This window comes from Chiloscyllium punctatum, chromosome 10 (assembly GCF_047496795.1).
Source record: "Chiloscyllium punctatum isolate Juve2018m chromosome 10, sChiPun1.3, whole genome shotgun sequence".
Taxonomy (NCBI): domain Eukaryota; kingdom Metazoa; phylum Chordata; class Chondrichthyes; order Orectolobiformes; family Hemiscylliidae; genus Chiloscyllium; species Chiloscyllium punctatum.
Genome location: NC_092748.1, coordinates 47,524,049 through 47,542,072, shown reverse-complemented (window position 1 = coordinate 47,542,072; position 18,024 = coordinate 47,524,049). Strand labels below are relative to the sequence as shown.

At 40.1% G+C, this 18,024-nt stretch overlaps 1 protein-coding gene across 1 annotated transcript; it reads left to right on the top strand.

Annotated features, from left to right (window-relative positions):
- The first annotated feature begins 2,690 nt into the window (after nt 1-2,690).
- dusp19a (dual specificity phosphatase 19a) lies at nt 2,691-15,156 on the top strand. The gene is made up of 4 exons (XM_072579055.1): nt 2,691-3,165; nt 6,409-6,455; nt 9,525-9,677; nt 14,121-15,156. Exons 1-4 carry the CDS (start codon nt 2,943-2,945, stop codon nt 14,307-14,309), a joined length of 612 nt encoding a protein of 203 aa, XP_072435156.1. The 5' UTR covers nt 2,691-2,942; the 3' UTR covers nt 14,310-15,156.
- The last annotated feature ends 2,868 nt before the right edge of the window (nt 15,157-18,024 follow it).

Here is an 18,024-nt window from a genome sequence, read left to right as displayed (position 1 = left end):
CAGAGGAAACCTTTAGGGTGCCTTTGTGTTTGCTGCTCCACCATGTGTGTGCCCGTTGGCACCGACCCATTTCTCTGAGCGGTAAGGACACCTGGCATGAAATCAAGGTCCCTTGTACCCCTGGTAATCTTCTTATTAATGCTAACAATGACTAAAACAATGAAGTTTTGGTCTGTGTGTATTTGCAGACACTGAGCATTCTGCTGGACCAGGATCTCCACAGTGGTTTCCAAGATTTCCATGGAGTTGCCAGATGCTCACATGCTGAAGTCAATGCAGTAGAGAACGCTTGTGTGCTCCTTTATCCATTGATTCACTTTACTGACTGTATCTGACAATGTTGCCTGATTCCTCTGTGTCTGTCTCTGCAGACTGACCAAGTCATTTATGGCTAACTACAAATGCGTGTCTTCTGCCTGTGCCAGAGATGTCAGGTGTTTAATCCTCGATAGTTGCAGATATGTATTAGTATTGTGTGTAACACATTATGTCTCCTGAGTCTCATCTTAGGGTACCCACTAAGAGGGAAGTCTTTAAACTGGTGGAGTGTGCAGGTGAAGGTCTTGCCAGTGTATTGTCCGAGAGTTGATTGTCTTCCTCCTCAGAGGTGGTGGTGTAGCTGAGGGTTTTTTGACACTGGTCACCATGTGGAACTTCTCTGGGTGCCCTCTTAAAAAAAGAGGAAATTAGTTGTTGTTGGAGATAGATTAAATCTTGGCAGATAAAGAATGAGTTAGAACTACTGGTGGGAATGGGAGAGCATCACAATATAATGAAGCTTACTGTGTTGGTTGCCAATGGTGCCATGCTTTCCTTATAAGAGTGGTTCTGTTTTGTTCCAGCCAGATCCAGAAGTTTTTCCTCATAGGGAGTGAGAGCCTGATGTCAGCTGAGTTGCAGACTAATATCTCCTGCAATGAAACAAAGAGTGAAGTTAAGTATGATGCAAGTGGATGCAAGAGCAGTTAGTGGTGATCCATGAGAGGAGGCAGAAGGCAAGAGGGTTTATCATTGCAGAGGATGAGGTGGGCAAGAGCCTTGAGTAAACATGATGCATGTGACACTGAGGGTTGTTGTCAATCAGCCTTGGTAAGATGTATGTACAGTGGCATTACTAGCATGAATGCTGTCTCTTGGAGGGTGAGGTGGAAACGTAGAAAACAGAAAAAGGCCTTCGGCCCACTGAGCTTCTTCAGCATTCAAAATGATCATGGCTGATCCTCGATCTCAATTCATCACTGTTGCTCTCTCCCCACAATATAGGAGTAAATTACTGCAGATATTGGGATCTGTACTGAAATGAAAAAATGCTGGAGATCGCAGTGGGTCAGGCAGCATCCATGAAGAGAAAGCAAGCTAATGTTTCAAGTCTAGATGACTCTTCATAGAGCTGACATGAAGTGTAGAGGGGGCAGCATTTATATAATAGTGTGGGGGGGGTGGAGATTGGAGTGTTGGGGGAGAAAGGATGTTGATAATTTAGGTGATGTGATTGGAATGTGAGAATGGCAGAACAATGGTGTGTCTAACTGCTAGACTGGAAAGAACAGACAGTCCCAATGGAGTGGGCGGCGAGGAGAGAGGACATCGTTTCAGAGAATGCTGCAATGCTCCAACAAATAACAACGAAAACTTGAGCAGCATCTCATTTTCAGACTAGGCACTTTATAACCTTCTGGGTTCAATGTTGAGTTCAACACCTTCAGATTGTGAACCCATTCCTGCCTTATATTTTAGCTTTGCTTGTTACATTAGCTTGCTTTCTCTCCTTGGATGCTGCCTGACCTGCTGTGATCTCCAGCATTTTTTTGTCTTCAGTTGCTCCCCATAACTGTTGACACCTTTAATCTGTAGAAATCTATTTTCTAACAATATTCAGTGACTTGGTCTCCACAGTTTTCTGTTGTAGAGAATTCCACAAGTTCACCATCCTCTGTGTGACAACATTTCAACTCAATCCAAAATGGCCTAACATGTATCCTGAGACTGTGATCTCCCTTGTCTAGAACTCCAGGCCAAGGGAAACATTATCCCTGCATTCTGGTTGTCCAACTCTGTCAGAATGTTATATCTTACCTTGATCTACAAATTCTTATTCTTCTGAACATGAGTGAATGCAAACTCACTCGACCCAATCTCTCCTTACACAACAAACCTGTCATCCTTGAAGTCAGCCAGGTGAATCTTTGTTACACTTCATCTATGGCAGGTATATTTCTTAGGTATAGAGACCAAAATGGCACACAACTCCAGGTCTCAAGAATGCTTGTACATCTATAGCAAGGCTTCAATGTACCCGCATTTTTTTTGCATGTTAAATTGCTGGTTTATGCCCCAATTTTAGTGCTTGAGGTCACATTTTGTGTGGTTGAATTTCTTGGACTGACTTTTAATTACTATTGATCTCGCTGATCTATTTTAAATTCCCATTAAATGTCTTCGTTTTATAAATTCTCAACTTGGATAGATACTTCTTCTGAAATATATGTTAGATCTTCTGTTTGTAAAAGGAATGTCCTAATCCCACAAATCATTGTCTGTATCTCTGTTATTATATTGCACCTTCTCAAACAAGTCGCCAATACAATTACAGTATAAACTGTGCAGTACTTGCCAAAACAAAGCAACTGTAGTCTTCCTGGTATAGGTGGCAGTAGGCTTGGAGTTGTGGGGTTTTACTTTCTTTATGTGACTCTTAACGCAAGCGATTTTATTGGTGGTGTTGCATTTCACTTATGTTCCGTGAAAAAGTAGACAAATGAATAGGAAACGCAGTGTGAAAGTAGCCTTGAATTTAATATACTTAGGTCCAAGTAACTGATTTTACAATCGATCAATTCAGTGAATACAGAACAGTGTATTCTCAATTCATAATTGACATTTTAGTGCATTTCACTGCCTTTCTTTTCCGTTGTTTGACTTGCTTCTCCCATTCAAATGTGATGCATTCACTTGCCAATGAAATCGAGGCTTTCTCAAAGGCTTCGCTCAAGAAACAGAGCACCAGAGTAACAACCATAACTGGGAAAAGACTTATTGAAACATTGAGAGACGCTCGAGTGCAAATTGTTGAAGATGCTCAACAAACGGATGGAGCTTGCGGTTATGTCGAGGACACCAGCCTTGATCTGAATATTGGTGTTGTCAAACCCTGGCTAATGCTCGGTGAGCTAACATGAACTAACATTCTCTAAAGCTTCTGTTCATTGTGGTATGACTGTTGCATCATTTACGTAGAATTGTTACATTTGTTTTGATTACTGAAGGGGGAAAGTAATATACTTAAAAATTTTAAAAAATTCATTTAGAATGTAATTGCAGATCAAAAACTCAAATTTCTGGGCACTAACCACTTAATAGGATAGATGCTCGTAGACATTAGGGTCATTATATTCTGCTGTACAGGTACAGTCTATGGTGGGAAGTCATCCTAAGTTAAGATTTTTAGAATTGTACAGGTTACCTGTGTTTTTTGTAGTTTGCATAAGTACTATAAGTAAAGCGTTATAGAACATAAAACGTTATGGCGCAGTACAGGCCCTTCGGCTCTCGATGTTGTGTTGACCTGTGAAATTACTCTGATGCCCATCTAACCTACAGCATTCCATTATTATCCATATGTATGTCCAAAGCCCGTTTTAAATGCCCTTAACATTGGCAAGTCTGTCACTGTTGCAGGCAGGCCGTGCCATGCCCCACTACTGTCTGAGTAAAGAAACTACCCCTGATGTCTGTCCTAAATCTATCACTCCTCCATTTAAAGCTTGGTCCCCTCGTGTTAGCCTTCATCATACGAGGAAAAAGGCTCCCACTGTCTACCCTATCTAACCCTCTGATTATCTTATACGTCTCAATAAGTCACTTCTCAACCTTCTCTCCAACGAAAACAGCCTCAGTTCCCTCAGCCTTTTCTCGTAAGACCTTCCTTCCATACCAGGCAACATCCTACTAAATTTCCTCTGAACCCTTTTCAAGGCTTCCACATCCTTCCTATAAAGCGGTGACTAGAACTGTACGCAATACTCCAGGTGTGGCCTTACCAGTGCCTTGTACAGCTGAAGCATGACCTTGTGGCTTAGAAACTCAATCCCCCTACCAAAAATCACCAAAACACCATATGCCTTCTGAGCAACCCTTTCAACCTGGGTGGCAACTTTCAGGGATTTATGTACCTGAACACTCTGTTCATCTACACTGCCGAGAATTTTACCATTAGCCCTGTTACTTCCGAAATGAACTACCTCACACTTTTCTGCATTAAACTCCGTTTGCCACTTCTCAGCCTAACTCTGCATCTTAGCTACATCCCTCTGTAACCCACAACATCCAAAACTCTGCATCCCTTCGTGTCATCTGCAAATTTACTAACCCATCCTTATTCGCCCGCATCCAGATCATTTATAAAATGACAAACAGCAGTGGCTCCAAAACAGATCCTGATGACACACCACCGGTAACTGAGCTCCAGGATGAACATTTCCCATCAACCACCACCCTCTATCTTCTTTCAGCTAGCCAATTTCTGATCCTAACCACTAAATCAACTTCAATCCTGAAACTCCGTATTTTGTGTGTAATAGCCTACTGTTGGAACCTCATCAAATGCCTTACTGAAGTGCCTTACACCACATCAACCGCTTTACCTTCATCCACCTGTTTTGTCAATAAGGTTGGTGAGGCACGAGCTACCCTTCACAAAACAGTGTTGACTATCCCTAATCAAATTATTCCTTTCCAAATGATTATAAATCCTATCTCTTCTAATCTTTTCCAATACCTTACCCACAACTGAAGTAAGACTCACTGGTCTATAATTACCAAGGTTGTCCCGACTTCCCATCTTAAAATAAGGGACAACATTTGCTATCCTCCAGTCTTCTGACACTATTCCTGTTGACAATGATGACAAAGATCAAAGACAAAGGCTTTGCAGTCTCCTCCCTGACTGCCCAGAGAATCCGAGGATAAATCCCATTCGGCCCAGGGGTCTTATCTATTTTCAGATCTTCCAAAATTGCTAAAATCTCCTCTTTGTCAACCTCAATCCCACCTAATCTAGTAGCCTGTATCTCCATATTCTCATTAACATTGCCCTTTTCCAATATGAATACTGACAAAAAATATTCATTAAGTGCTTCCCCTATGTTCCCAGATTCCACACAACTTTTCACTACTATCTTTGATCGGCCCTAATATTAGTCTAGTCATTCTTTTATTCCTGATATCCCTATAGAAGGGTTTTCCTTGATCATATCCGCCAACAACTTCTCATGTCCTCTCCTGGCTCTTCTTAGCCCTCTCTTTACACCTTTTCTGGCTAACTTATAAATCTCAAGCCCCCTAACTGAGCCTTCACGCCTTAACCTCACATAAGCCTCTTCTTTCTCTGGACAAGAGCTTCAATTTCTTCAGGAAACCATGGCTCCCTCTCTTGACAACTACCTCCCTGCCTGATAGGTATATACTTATCAAGGACCCGAAGTAGCTGTTCCTTAAATAAGCTCCACATTTCAAGAGTGTCCATCCTCTACAGTTTCCTTCCTCATCCTATGCATCCTAAATTTTGCCGATTCACATCAGATCGCCTCTCCCCCAGTTTTGTTTTTTATTAAATTTTATAGTCCTTTCTGCAAGGATAGTACTTAACCTTCTTTCAATATTTACCCATAGTCTAAAACTTAGAAGGCAATATAATCATAACCTCGTTCTTCCTATAGGGTCATGTACTTAGAAATGATTTACTAATTTGTGCAGTTTCATTCACAAATAAATGTAAAATACCAACAGAGATTATTGTGGTCCAAACTTATCTGATTTATTTTCAGTGTACCAGACTTTCCTGCTGTTGTGGTATGACATCATGAGAGTTAATTTACAGAACAATTTTTAAAAGATCCTGTTGACTCAGTTATTCTGTTGGTGTCAGTACCTGGCATGAGTTTTCTGTATTTAATTAAATGTACATTTATTTATAAGATTTCAGTTTTAAAAAATCCTTGATGACTTTCATGATGTGAACTAATTGTTGTAAATTTAGCTCGGTTTACACTTGGAAGTGGTAATTAGTATTTGTCTCCCTCATTACTGATTCTTCTTTTTCAGCTAGATCGACTTTCAGCTTGAGTACAATAACATGGAAAGTCTATCCACCACTTAAGCCTGTTGGTGTTAAGTACATCCACTGCATAAAATTACCAAGTAGAAAATTGTTCTCCCTTCCAACCCTTTTGGCGTCATGTTACTGTTTAGATCAGTTGATTTCCATTTATAAAAGAAAGCTGCATAAGGTACCCTGAATAACTTTATCCTAGTTTGTTTCGATACAGCTATTGACATCTTATTCCACTCTCCAATTCTCCAAAATTAAGAACATTACTGACTCTTCTTTTTTATTTAATTTTCTTCCAGCATCCCAAGATGTGGCCCATGACTATGAAAAATTAAAAGATTATAAGGTAACATGAAAATGCTTCAGGGTTTAGGTAGTGTTTCAGTAAAAGAAACTCTTGGTCAGTGAAGTAGTGCTACAGAACAAGACTTATGCATATGCTTACTGAATGGTACTAAAGTGCATTTCTGTCAGAAAGCAGGGACTGCTCCATATGTAAAACTGGTCGTGAAATCATTACTCAAGTTGGCTTTGAGCAGCCAATACAATTTAGCACCTGTGATGCCTGGGAACAAGTAAGGTTGTCAATTATTTCAGCTGCAGTTGCTGAGTAGCTTCAGGAGAGTCCAGGCAATTTAAAAAAAAAATTATACCCCAATCAAAATGTGGAATTACTGTGTTAAATTAATAACCTTAGCTCCTCTGAAGACTCAACAATTAAAGGCGCTGCCTAATGTAGTATTGTCACATTGATGACTATGTCTCCTTGCAATAATTGATTAATAATGAGTGAGGTGATCTTTGCTGAAGTGCTGGTTCAGCAATGGATCCTGGCACTCTTTGGCCGAGGAGTTGAAGAATGTTCCGGTTTCTCACTTCTAACTGCTGCTCATTACATATATGACTACTTCCTTATTTCCTTGAAATAACACAGAAAATTCTGGAAAAACTCAACAGGTGAGGCAGCATCTGTGGAAATAAAACTTGATGTGAGTGTTTTAGGTTGATGGCTTTTCATCTCATTTCTCTTATTATTCACACCACTCAGCCTACCTCCAGCCTTGGCTCCTGGAAAAAAGTCTGCTCCAGATAACTTAGCTGGTCTTCCACATATTAATAATGTTACCCAGTAAACAGCTGTCATTTCTGCCTTTCACATCTCATCCTCTTCAAGTTGCTCAACAGCTCCCACCTTCAGTTCTTATTTACTGCAGCTTTCACCTTTTCATTTAAGATTCTGGATTAGTGGTGCTGGAAGAGCACAGCAGTTCAGGCAGCATCCAAGTAGCTTCGAAATTGACGTTTTGGGCAAAAGCCCTTCATCAGGAATTCCCTTATTCCTGATGAAGGGCTTTTGCCCAAAACGTCGATTTCGAAGCTACTTGGATGCTGCCTGAACTGCTGTGCTCTTCCAGCACCACTAATCCAGAATCTGGTTTCCAGCATCTGCAGTCATTGTTTTTACCTTTTCCATTTAAGACTCAGACGTTTGAGCATACATCAATTACATGAATAATTTTGTCATCAAACTCCCTTCTACCCCAATACTCCAACAAAATGGGGATGGAGTAGGGTTTCAGAACCCGGGGCTTATCTGCTCTGTCCACTTTTCTTTTTTCCCTTTCTTTTAACCCTTGTTGAAGAGCTTGCTCATGGTGGGCTCAAGATGGTGGCATCAGAAGCGTATTTGGGTTCCCGGCCGCTTGAACATCATTGAGGTGGTTCAGCACTGACTCATGGCAACTGCAGTGGAGGTGGATTTGGGTTCCCGGCAGTGTCTGCATCCAGTGCAGGTTCATGGAGGTAATGGTGGAGTTGAGTTTGGGCCCAGTAGTAGACCTGTTGGCATCATCATCAGCGAGATGGGCCAGAAGTGGATTCACGGCGGTGGTGGAGTTGGATGTGGGCTGGTGCGATACCTGGCAGCATCAGAGACAGCTGCAATCGCAAGGTCCATCGAGGACTCATAGTAGCGTGGATGTCGTTGGAGGCTAGATGGCGCCGAAGAGTGGCGACTTTAGTTCCAGTGGGAGAGCGGTAAAAGGGACTTGTGTCTGGGCACCAGGCCCATGATGAAGCAATTAATGAGAAGGACTGTAAAGTTGAACACATGTTTTTCTTTATTTCTTCATATGTCTGCCTTTTACTCCTATGTTTTGGTTTACTTTTGTGTTCGAAGTTGGAGCCAGAAGTGGCGATACTATACAATAGATTTCACTGGATTTTGTAACAATATGCATGACAATAAACAAATCAAATCAAATCATATTGGTGCCAGTACATCATGACTTGAAACTCATTCTGCCCACACCCATTTGATTTGATTTATTGTAGTCACATGTACCAAATTCAGTGAAAAGTTTGTGAAAAGCAGGGAAGAAGCTGACTTTTAACCTGTTGGTGCGTGTGCTCAAGCTTCTGTATCTTCTGCCTGACAGGAGAGGTTGGAAGAGAGTATTACTGGGGTGACGTGGGTTTTTGATATTGTTGGCAGCCTTTCCGCAGCAACGAGAAGTGTAAATGGAGTTCATGGATGGGAGGTTGGCTTCCATGATGGTCTGGGCTGTGTAGACAACTTTCTGTAGTTTCTTATGGTCCTGGGCAGAGCAGTGCTGTGATCAATTCGCTCATTCTTCTTGCAGTCCCCACTCATCTGCACAGGTTGTACAGACCTCATTACTGTTGGACAGTTGCAAGGTCCAAAGCTCCTCAATTGTAACTCCCAAGTTCTCATTCCTGTCTCACCTGCAGTCACACCCTCCTGTCTCTAATCATAGATCAATTTTCACTTATGTAGTCTGAGAGGTGTGACCACCTCCAGTGCAGTGTCCATTTTACTTTCCCCTACTCTGCTGTTTTGCATTCTGGAATTCTGGGTAGTGATGGTAGAAGCTCCAATCTCTTTGCATAATATGACTGAACAGGAATCTCTAACCATGTTACTGTCTGCCATTGGCATGTGTTGGAAGGACTTGCAAACTGATACCCAGATTGATTTATTGTGTTATGAATGAACTGTCCTTGGCTGTCAAATCCTGGAGTGGGACTAAACTCCAGAACTTCTGGCTCAGGGACAAGAATGCTACCTCTGTGTTACAAGTTTTCCTTCTCCACATCAATAGCAACTTAAAAATAATGTAGTACCCATGGACAGGTTGTCTGTCATGATTTCCTATGCTACAAGTACCTGAGCAAATTGTATGTAAGTAGTTCAGAGACAGTTTTCTTTCATTGTGGAAGAAAAGGCTACAGGCTGAGTCAATTTGTGTGACTTGTGCATTTGCCAATATATTATGGATACTTTACTTAAGCCAGACAATTTGCTTTTCCGTCAGATGAGAAATGATACAGATGGAATTTAAGGTCAATCATAGAACTTTATATCAATTAATTCTAACTTTTCTTCTCTCCAAAGATTTCTCATATCTTGAATGTGGGATATAGTGTTGAAAATGCATTTCCATGTGAGTTCATTTACAAAAGTATTACCATACTGGATATCCCTGAGACTTGTATAATCTCATTCTTCCCAGAATGCTTTGAATTTATTGACCAAGCAAAGGAACAGGTGAGGAATATAGGTGGTAAGGAGACAATATTAATTCCTTGTAATTAGAACATTTGAGATAAGAAAGTGACCTATTAATAAAATATACAAGTATTTTAAATTGTTGATGTGTCTGCTATGAATAATTTATTCCTTTTTCCACTGAACAAGACTTAGTTTTCCTTTTGACAAAGGAACGCAAATAGGGAGAAATTGACTCCACACATGCACTGTTGACCAACTATGTTTTATTATTTATGACTGGATGCCATTTGAAAGGGTTATTACTCTTTTTTTGCAGTGTCTTTATCACCTTTTGATGTCATGACTGGCAGTATGAAACTGTCATGCAGACTTAAAGTTGCTGGATTCATTTATAAGCCTGCATGAGGAACGAAATATGATGGCCACTCCACAGTGACAATGGTGGTTGAAAAGACAAATAATACAGAGAATGTTTCCATAATAGGATAGTTGTATGTAATTTATTGGAATGCAATATTCATTCTCAACAAATATAAACTGTACAGCATCAAACTGGTCAAGGCTGGTTTGAATGTTGTACTTTGTTATTCATTTAAACTAATCAATCTCTTATGGCATTTGGTTCTGACTCATTTATCTGTCGATATCACGATAGTGCAATTCTATAAGTGTCTACACACCACACTGCTTCCTTGTGTCTTTTGATTCCTTGTCTCTTCCATTGGTTTTTCTTGCTGTTTTTCCACTCTACTAGATTAGATTACTTACAGTGTGGAAACAGGCCCTTTGGCCCAACAAGTCCACACCGACCCTCTGAAGAGCAACCCACCCAGACCCATTCCCCTACATTTAACCCTTCACCTAACACTACGGGCAATTTAGCATGGCCAATTCACCTAACCTGCACATTTTTTTGGACTGTGGGAAGAAACCCACGCAGACACGGGAGAATGTGCAAACTCCACACAGTTGCTTGAGGTGGGAATTGAACCCGGGTCTCTGGCGCTGTGAGGCAGCAGTGCTAACCACTGTGCCACTGTACCTGGTATTATTCTGGCTCTTTTTGTTTCGGATATGAGATGTTGGGTAGTATGACAGAAAAGTGATAGGTAGATGGCCATTGATGATATTTTTAATTAACAGGTCTAGTGCATTGATTTGATAGGGACGTGAGGCAAGAATAGATGTAGGCACCATTCACCAAGACAATGTTGCCAGGATACAGGTCAGTAGATAGTAGGTGGAGTGGGTTAGGAATCGAGAAAAGCTAGAGTTTTGCCTTCCATTAATTTGTGGCAGGTCGAGAATTGACCCGGTGAAATGTTATGGAGTGTGGACAGGAAGATGAATTGAGGCCAAGATGAGATCAAGCATAGTCATAACAAATCGCAGAGGAAGGTTGAGGGGTTGAATTGCCTCCTCCTTCTCCGAGTTCTTATGTTCTAATGAAGATGGGAGGTAGGTACCGAAACTATTGGCAAAATTTACAGCTTGGCTTTTGGGTTTTTGATTTGGAAGAGAATCCAGACAGAGGTATGTTAAGTCTTGAGCTATGGACCGTGTTAGGTCATTGAATGATACTGGAAAACCACATGAAGAACTGTAACTGCTTGGTTAAATACCTGTTTCCTCAGCCATATTCTTTCCTATTACTAATCAATTCTCTTTCCTTCCTTTCATGACTTGTAAGCTGCCAGCTCCACCAATTCTGCTCCAGTCCAGTTCCCCCCTCCTTACTGATATCTTCACTGACCATTTTGCCTTTACCATACCTAACACTTTGTTGCTTCCAGTGATGTCATCTGATCTCTGAAGTTTTCTTTTACCTTTCATTTCCTCCTTCTCTCTTGTCCTTTGAACACTTCCCTTTGGTGCTCAAATATTTTGCCTTTATTTTGTTTCCTTACAGATCCTGTCCTCCCACAAATTCATCTTGTAACTTTTCATTACTTCTCATTCCCAAATATTCCATTCATGATAATGACATGCTTGAACTTTCTATAAGCCTGACTTGAAATTTTAACTGAAAAGGATGGGAAACATAATGCCAGAATAACCAATCTGTTATTGGTGCTGAGCCCTTGACTAGACTAGACTTAATTAGATTGCAGCCTTGAAAATAATTTAGACTGAGTTGGATCATGAGTGAGAGGAGGTAGAGAGGACAATGTAGAAAGCGAAAACATGTAGGGTCCACTACTTTTTGTCATTGATATAAATAATTTGGATGTGAACATAGGAGATATGGTTAGGAAGTTTGCAGATGACACCAAAATTGTAGGTGTAGTGGACAGTGAAGAAGTTTACCTCAGATTACAATGGGATCTTGATCAGATGGGCCAATGGGCTGCGAAGTGGCAGATGGAGTTTAATTTAGATAAATGCTAGATGCTGCATTTTGGGATAACAAATCTTAGCAGGACTTGTACACTTAATGGTAAGGTCCTAGGGAATGTTGCTGAACAAAGAGACCTTGGAGTGCAGGTTCATTGCTCCATGAAAGTAGAGTTGCAGGTAGATAGGATAGTGAAGGCGGCATTTGGTATGCTTTCCTTTATTGGTCAGATCATTGAGTACAGGGGTTGGGATGTCATGTTGCGGCTGTACAGGACATTGGTTTGGCCACTTCTGGGATATAGCATTCAATTCTGGTCTCCCTGCTATAGAGGATGTTGTGAAACTTGAAAGGGTTCAGAAAAGATTTACAAGGATGTTGCCAGGGTTGGAGGATTTGAGTTATAGGGAGAGGCTTAATAGGCTCGGGCTGTTTTCCCTGGAGCATTGAAGGCTAAGGGGTGACCTCATGGAGGTTTATAAAATCATGAGGGGCATGGATAGGATAAATAGACAAAGTCTTTTCCCTGAGGTTGGGAGTCCAGAACTAGAGGGCATAGGTTTAGGGTGAGAGGGGAAAGATATAAAAGAGACCTAAGGGGCAATGTCTTTACACAGAGGGTGGTATGTGTATGGAATGAGCTGCCAGAGGAAGTGGTGGAGGCTGGTACAATTACAACATTTGAAAGGCTTTTGGATGGGTATGAATCGGAAGGGTTGAGAGGGATATGGGCTGAGTGCTGGAAAATGGAACTAGATTAGGTTAGGATATCTGGTCGACATGGATGAGTTGGACCGAAAGGTCTGTCTGACTCTATGACTCTAAGTAGTTGAGGAGTGAAGAATGGGCAAGACATGAAGGTAGAGGTGTTGGAAAAGGTTTCAAACTTAGTCACAGATGTGTTGGAAGTGCTATTTCTCGGCTTTGGTGGCAGAAAAGAGGGTTCAACCAGTGAGAAGCATGTAATAAGCAGGGGAGATGCCACAAGGATTGCTGGTAGGAGGAAGCAGTCTGTAGGATAGTGAGAAGCAGAAAACATATTGGTATTGGAGGAAAACTGGTAGGGGAGATCAGTGCTAAAGAGTACTGATTGGTAGGAAGAAGACAAGGATAGGTAAGGGAAGGTCACCCACAATTAATCTGGTTAAGTCTGGCCATTCTATCTAAGCATGCTAAGATGTGGAGTACATAGTTGTAAGATAATTGGTTGTATTCCACAAACACCTGATGAAGGAGCAGTGCTCTGAAAGCTCGTGCTTCCAATTAAACCTGTTGGACTATGACCTGGTGTTGTGTGATTTTTAACTTTGTACACCCCAGTCCAACACCAGCATCTCCAAATCAAAACAGGAAGAAAGCAGAGGAGAAAACACCACTTCACTACCTATCCCCAGTGTCATTCATTGTTCTGAGTTGGAAAGAAATCCAAGGGACTGAAGTGAAGCATTCAAGTTTGTTGTTTAGAATTCATGCAACTTCATTGCTCATTTGGAATGCCAAATTTAGATTAATTTTTGTTTATTTTGCATTTTAATTTTTAATTAATTTTGGTACAATTTGGTATTCATGGTACAAACTGTTTTTATTCCAAGTAGTATTTGTGGACACAAGCTTAAAAATAAAATGGAAAACACAAATTGATAACTATTTATCTAGTCCAGGAATCCAGTAGGAGTGTTTTGGATTACTCAGGTAAAACATCAAAAAGTAAATCCAAAAATGTATTCAAAATTCAAAGCAAAAAGACACTCCATTTTCAGTGAGGTGACATCAGGTTATCAAATGGCATTATTCTTGGATTAAATCAAAAAGTTGATGGACAGCATCAATATTTAATAAAATAATACTTAGAACGGAATATCATAGCTTCTATATAATTTAGGACGTTCTGAAATAAAGATGTTTAATCACTCCTTCAGTGAAAGTTGCTTGCAGACTGAATACTTCTCTCAGTATTTAAAATCCTGTGTATAGTTGAGAATGTATTTTGAAGATTCTGAAAATTAAGAACATTATTTAAGAACCTAAGTTACTTTTTTAATTTGATGTAAAAAGTTTTCAATTATTATATTGAATATTAATCATTTTAAAACATTTTTATGTGAAAAAATAATTTGTCTTGTTTTTCATTTTTCCTTTTCAAGAATGGGGTTGTGCTGGTCCACTGCAATGCTGGAGTGTCACGTTCTGCATCTATAGTAATAGGTTATCTCATGTCGGCACATGGACTTAGCTTTAAGGATGCTTTCTCAACTGTGAAGAACGCAAGGCAAGCTATCAATCCTAATCCTGGTTTTATGGAACAATTAAGGAATTACCAACCAAAGAAATGAATAAAGCAATATGGTCCTGAATGAAAAGAACTGATAACTTTATGGAAACTAGCAAAGCTATGGTGGGATTAGACATTTGGAACCTTTTGTTAAATTCATTATTGGTAATATTTTCAATGCTAACATATGTTGTCAGCAACAATATTTGCATTAATGTTTGTTTGGATGCTGCACATTTACAACTTATGAAAATTGAATGGACTAAAAGGACACACTATATTGTAAACTCAGTGTCCTAACTATGAGATATTAGAATATTGTTATACATTAAAAGTAATCTAAACTATTTTGTGCACATCGTCGTTTGCCTTTGAAAATTGTGGATCACTGTAACTTAAATATTGTATAGTTGTAAGACAGTATTTATATGGTATGTAATACTTTATAACATAAATTCTAATAGAGAATTATTGCAAAGCACTTGATGTCAAAGAAAGAAAATCATCTTGAATTTGTATAAAATAAGTTTTAAAGTAGAAATGGTTAAAAACCGAAATGCTGTGGAGACTTTCTAATGCAGGAATATCTATTCAGATTGCTTCTGCCATTGGAAACAGCATTTGAAATGAAATTCTGTCTACAAACCAGACCTTAGTCATTTTCAGACTTTTAAAAAAGAAAATTCACAATATATTTCCTATCTACATTTTTAATCTGCTTCTGGGGATCTTCAAATATACAAGTGCCTATATCACTTGAAATGGAAATGAAAAGATGGATCTGTTCAAAAAACACTTGAATCTCATTTCATTAATTAGTGTAGCTTGGAGCATTGTGATGAAACTGTATTACAGTGTTACAAAATGATGTCTGTATACCAATAAAGCAGCTACTTGGTTTCTCATTACATTTTCTGCAATAACTGCTTAGTATTTTTGTGGAATCTGTGAATCTATTGTTCAACTTTTTGGACATTTTTACATGGATCTTACATTTGCCAATAAATTGTTCATTTTGTATTAGATTTTAGACAACTGCAACTATTGAAGCAAGCATCTTTATACTCATAGAAACATAGAAAATAGGAGAAGTAAGTCTTTCAGCTCTCCCATCCTGCTTCGCCATTCAATATAATCATTGCTGATCATCTAACTCAGTACCCTGAATCTCCTTTTTCCTGACCTTTTGATCCCTTAGAACTAGGAGAAAGTGAGGACTACAGATGCTGGAGATCAGAGCTTAAAAATGTGTTGCTGGAAAAGCGCAGCAGGTTAGGCAGCATCAAAGGAACAGGAGAACCGACGTTTCGGGCAAGAAGTACCATGTTCCTCCTTCTTGAAAATATCCAATGTTTTAGCTTCAACCGATTTCTGTGGCAGACTCTGTAACCTTAGACTTTGACCCCTACTTTTGAAGTCTTCAGTCATTGGAAACATCTTTCCTGCAATTACCCTTTCTACTCTTATTAAACTATTGTAAGTTTCTATGACAATCCCCCACCATTCATCTCAACTCCAGTGAATATAGTCCCGACTGATTCAGATACTTATATTTCCGGAATCAGTCTGGTAAATCTTTGTTCACTCCCTCCATAGTCAGAACATTCTTCAAGAGACCAAAACTGAATACAGTACACCAGGTGTGATCTTAGCAAGGCCCTGTACCACTGCAGCAAGGTATCCCCTACTCCTGCACTTGAATTCTGGTGAACAAAGACACCCAGGTGTCCTTGCAACTCAACTCCCCTTCCCAATCTACCTTCAATCAGACAATAATGTCTTGATTTTGCTAGCAAAGTGGATAACCTTACACTTATCACGTTTTCTGCTTCTGCAATGTATTTTCTCACTCAACTTGTCCAAATTATATCAAAGCATATTTATTGTCATAGAGATGTAGAGCACGGAAACAGACCCTTCTGTCCAACTCATCCATGCCGACCAGATTTCCTAAATTAATCTATCCCATTTACCAACATTTGGCCCATATCCTTCTGAACCCTTCCTATTCCTATATCCCTTCAGTGCTGTAATTGCACCAGTCTCCACTCCTTCCTTTGGCAGTTCATTCCATACACGCACCACCCTCTGCATGACAACATTGCTCTTAGATCCCTTTTAAATCTTTCTCCTCTCACCTTAAATCTATACCCTTTAGCTCTGGACTCTGCTTCCCTGGGGAAAAGACTATTCACCTTATCCATTCCCTTCATGATTTGATAAACTTCTATAAGGTCACATCTCAGCCTCTGCGCTTTAGGGAAAATGCCTCCAGCCTATTTAACCTCTCCTTATAGCTCAAACCCTCCAACTCTGGCAACATCCTTCTAAATATTTTCTGAACCCTTTCAACAACACCTTTCCTCCAGTCGGGAGACCAGAATTGAATAGTTTATTCCAAAGCAAACTACAATGTTAGTATTCATTTCGAAGAAGGCTAGAATACAAAGCTGAGGCTGCAAAAGACTCTGGTCAGACCACATTTGGAATATTGAGAGTGGTTTTAAGCCCCATATCTAAGGAAGGATGTGACAGCCTTGTGGAAGGTTTACGAGAATGATTCCAGGGATGAAGAGTTTGTCAAATGTGGAGTGATTGAGGAATTCAGGTCTGTACTCGATGGCGTTTCGAAGGATGAGTGGGGGATTTCAGAATACTGAGAGGCCTGGCTAGTGTGGACATGAAAAAATGTTTCCTCTAGTAGGAGAGACTAGGACCTGAGGGCACAGCCTCAGAGTGAAAGGGTCACCATTTAAAAAGATGATGAGAAATTTCTTCAGCCAGAGGCTGGGAACCTATGGAGCTCATTGCCACAGAAAGCTGTCGAGGCAAGTCATCAAGTGTATTGGGTATGAAAACTAATCAGACTTTGCTTGCAATTGTCAACATGGTAGAACATGAGCCAGACGCAATAGCAGAGTCAATGTGATGCAGCAGAGAGAACATTGTGGCACCAACCCGTGTGGAGTGTAGAAGGTCACTGTCCTTTCTGTGGTATTTCTGAGTATTCCTCTGGACCATGGAAACAGTACTGATCAAGCTGGCAAGCTTGGACCAGGCTGGCAGAGTTTGGTGCTCTTGGGGGAAAAGTACATCCCTCCTCTGCACCACCCTGTCCATCAGGATCTCCAGATGATTGTCCACAAAGTGGGGCACCAGTTTCTCCTTATCTTCCATGTCCACAGAAAATGTCACAAACTATGTAAGGCAACAATCTGGACTGATTGTGCTTCTCCAAGCACACAATGGCCATTTTAATTTGGGGCTAGTGCTACAGATGCTGGCCCATTCCAGTATATGCCAGCACTTGCATGTTCTTCCAGATTTGGCAAGTGGGAGAGTTTAGCTAGCATCAAGATTGGGACAATAACACAAGTAAACTCATGAGATCCATGAAATTCACAGCTGAAAAAAACATAAGATTTAGCCTGGTAACTTTGATTCTGTTTCCGCACATATTGCCTGACCCACTATGTATTTTGAGCACTTGGTGTTTGTTTCTTCAGATTTCTGGCTTCTGCAGAGTTTTACTTTGTATTCGGAGGTAAATAGTTGCTGTTATAACAAATTAATGTAGTTGGTATCAACCGTATTTCTCAGTTGCACACAGTGATTACATCATAAAGATGTCCTGTTGTCATTGCAATCAAATCAGGTCACCATAACAGTCCTTAAACTCTGGGATTCACCGTAATCATATTTTGATCTCTGCTTTCAAATCCAAAATGCTAATATTGTGAACAATAACATCCAAGCAGAAAAGTATGTTTGAAGGC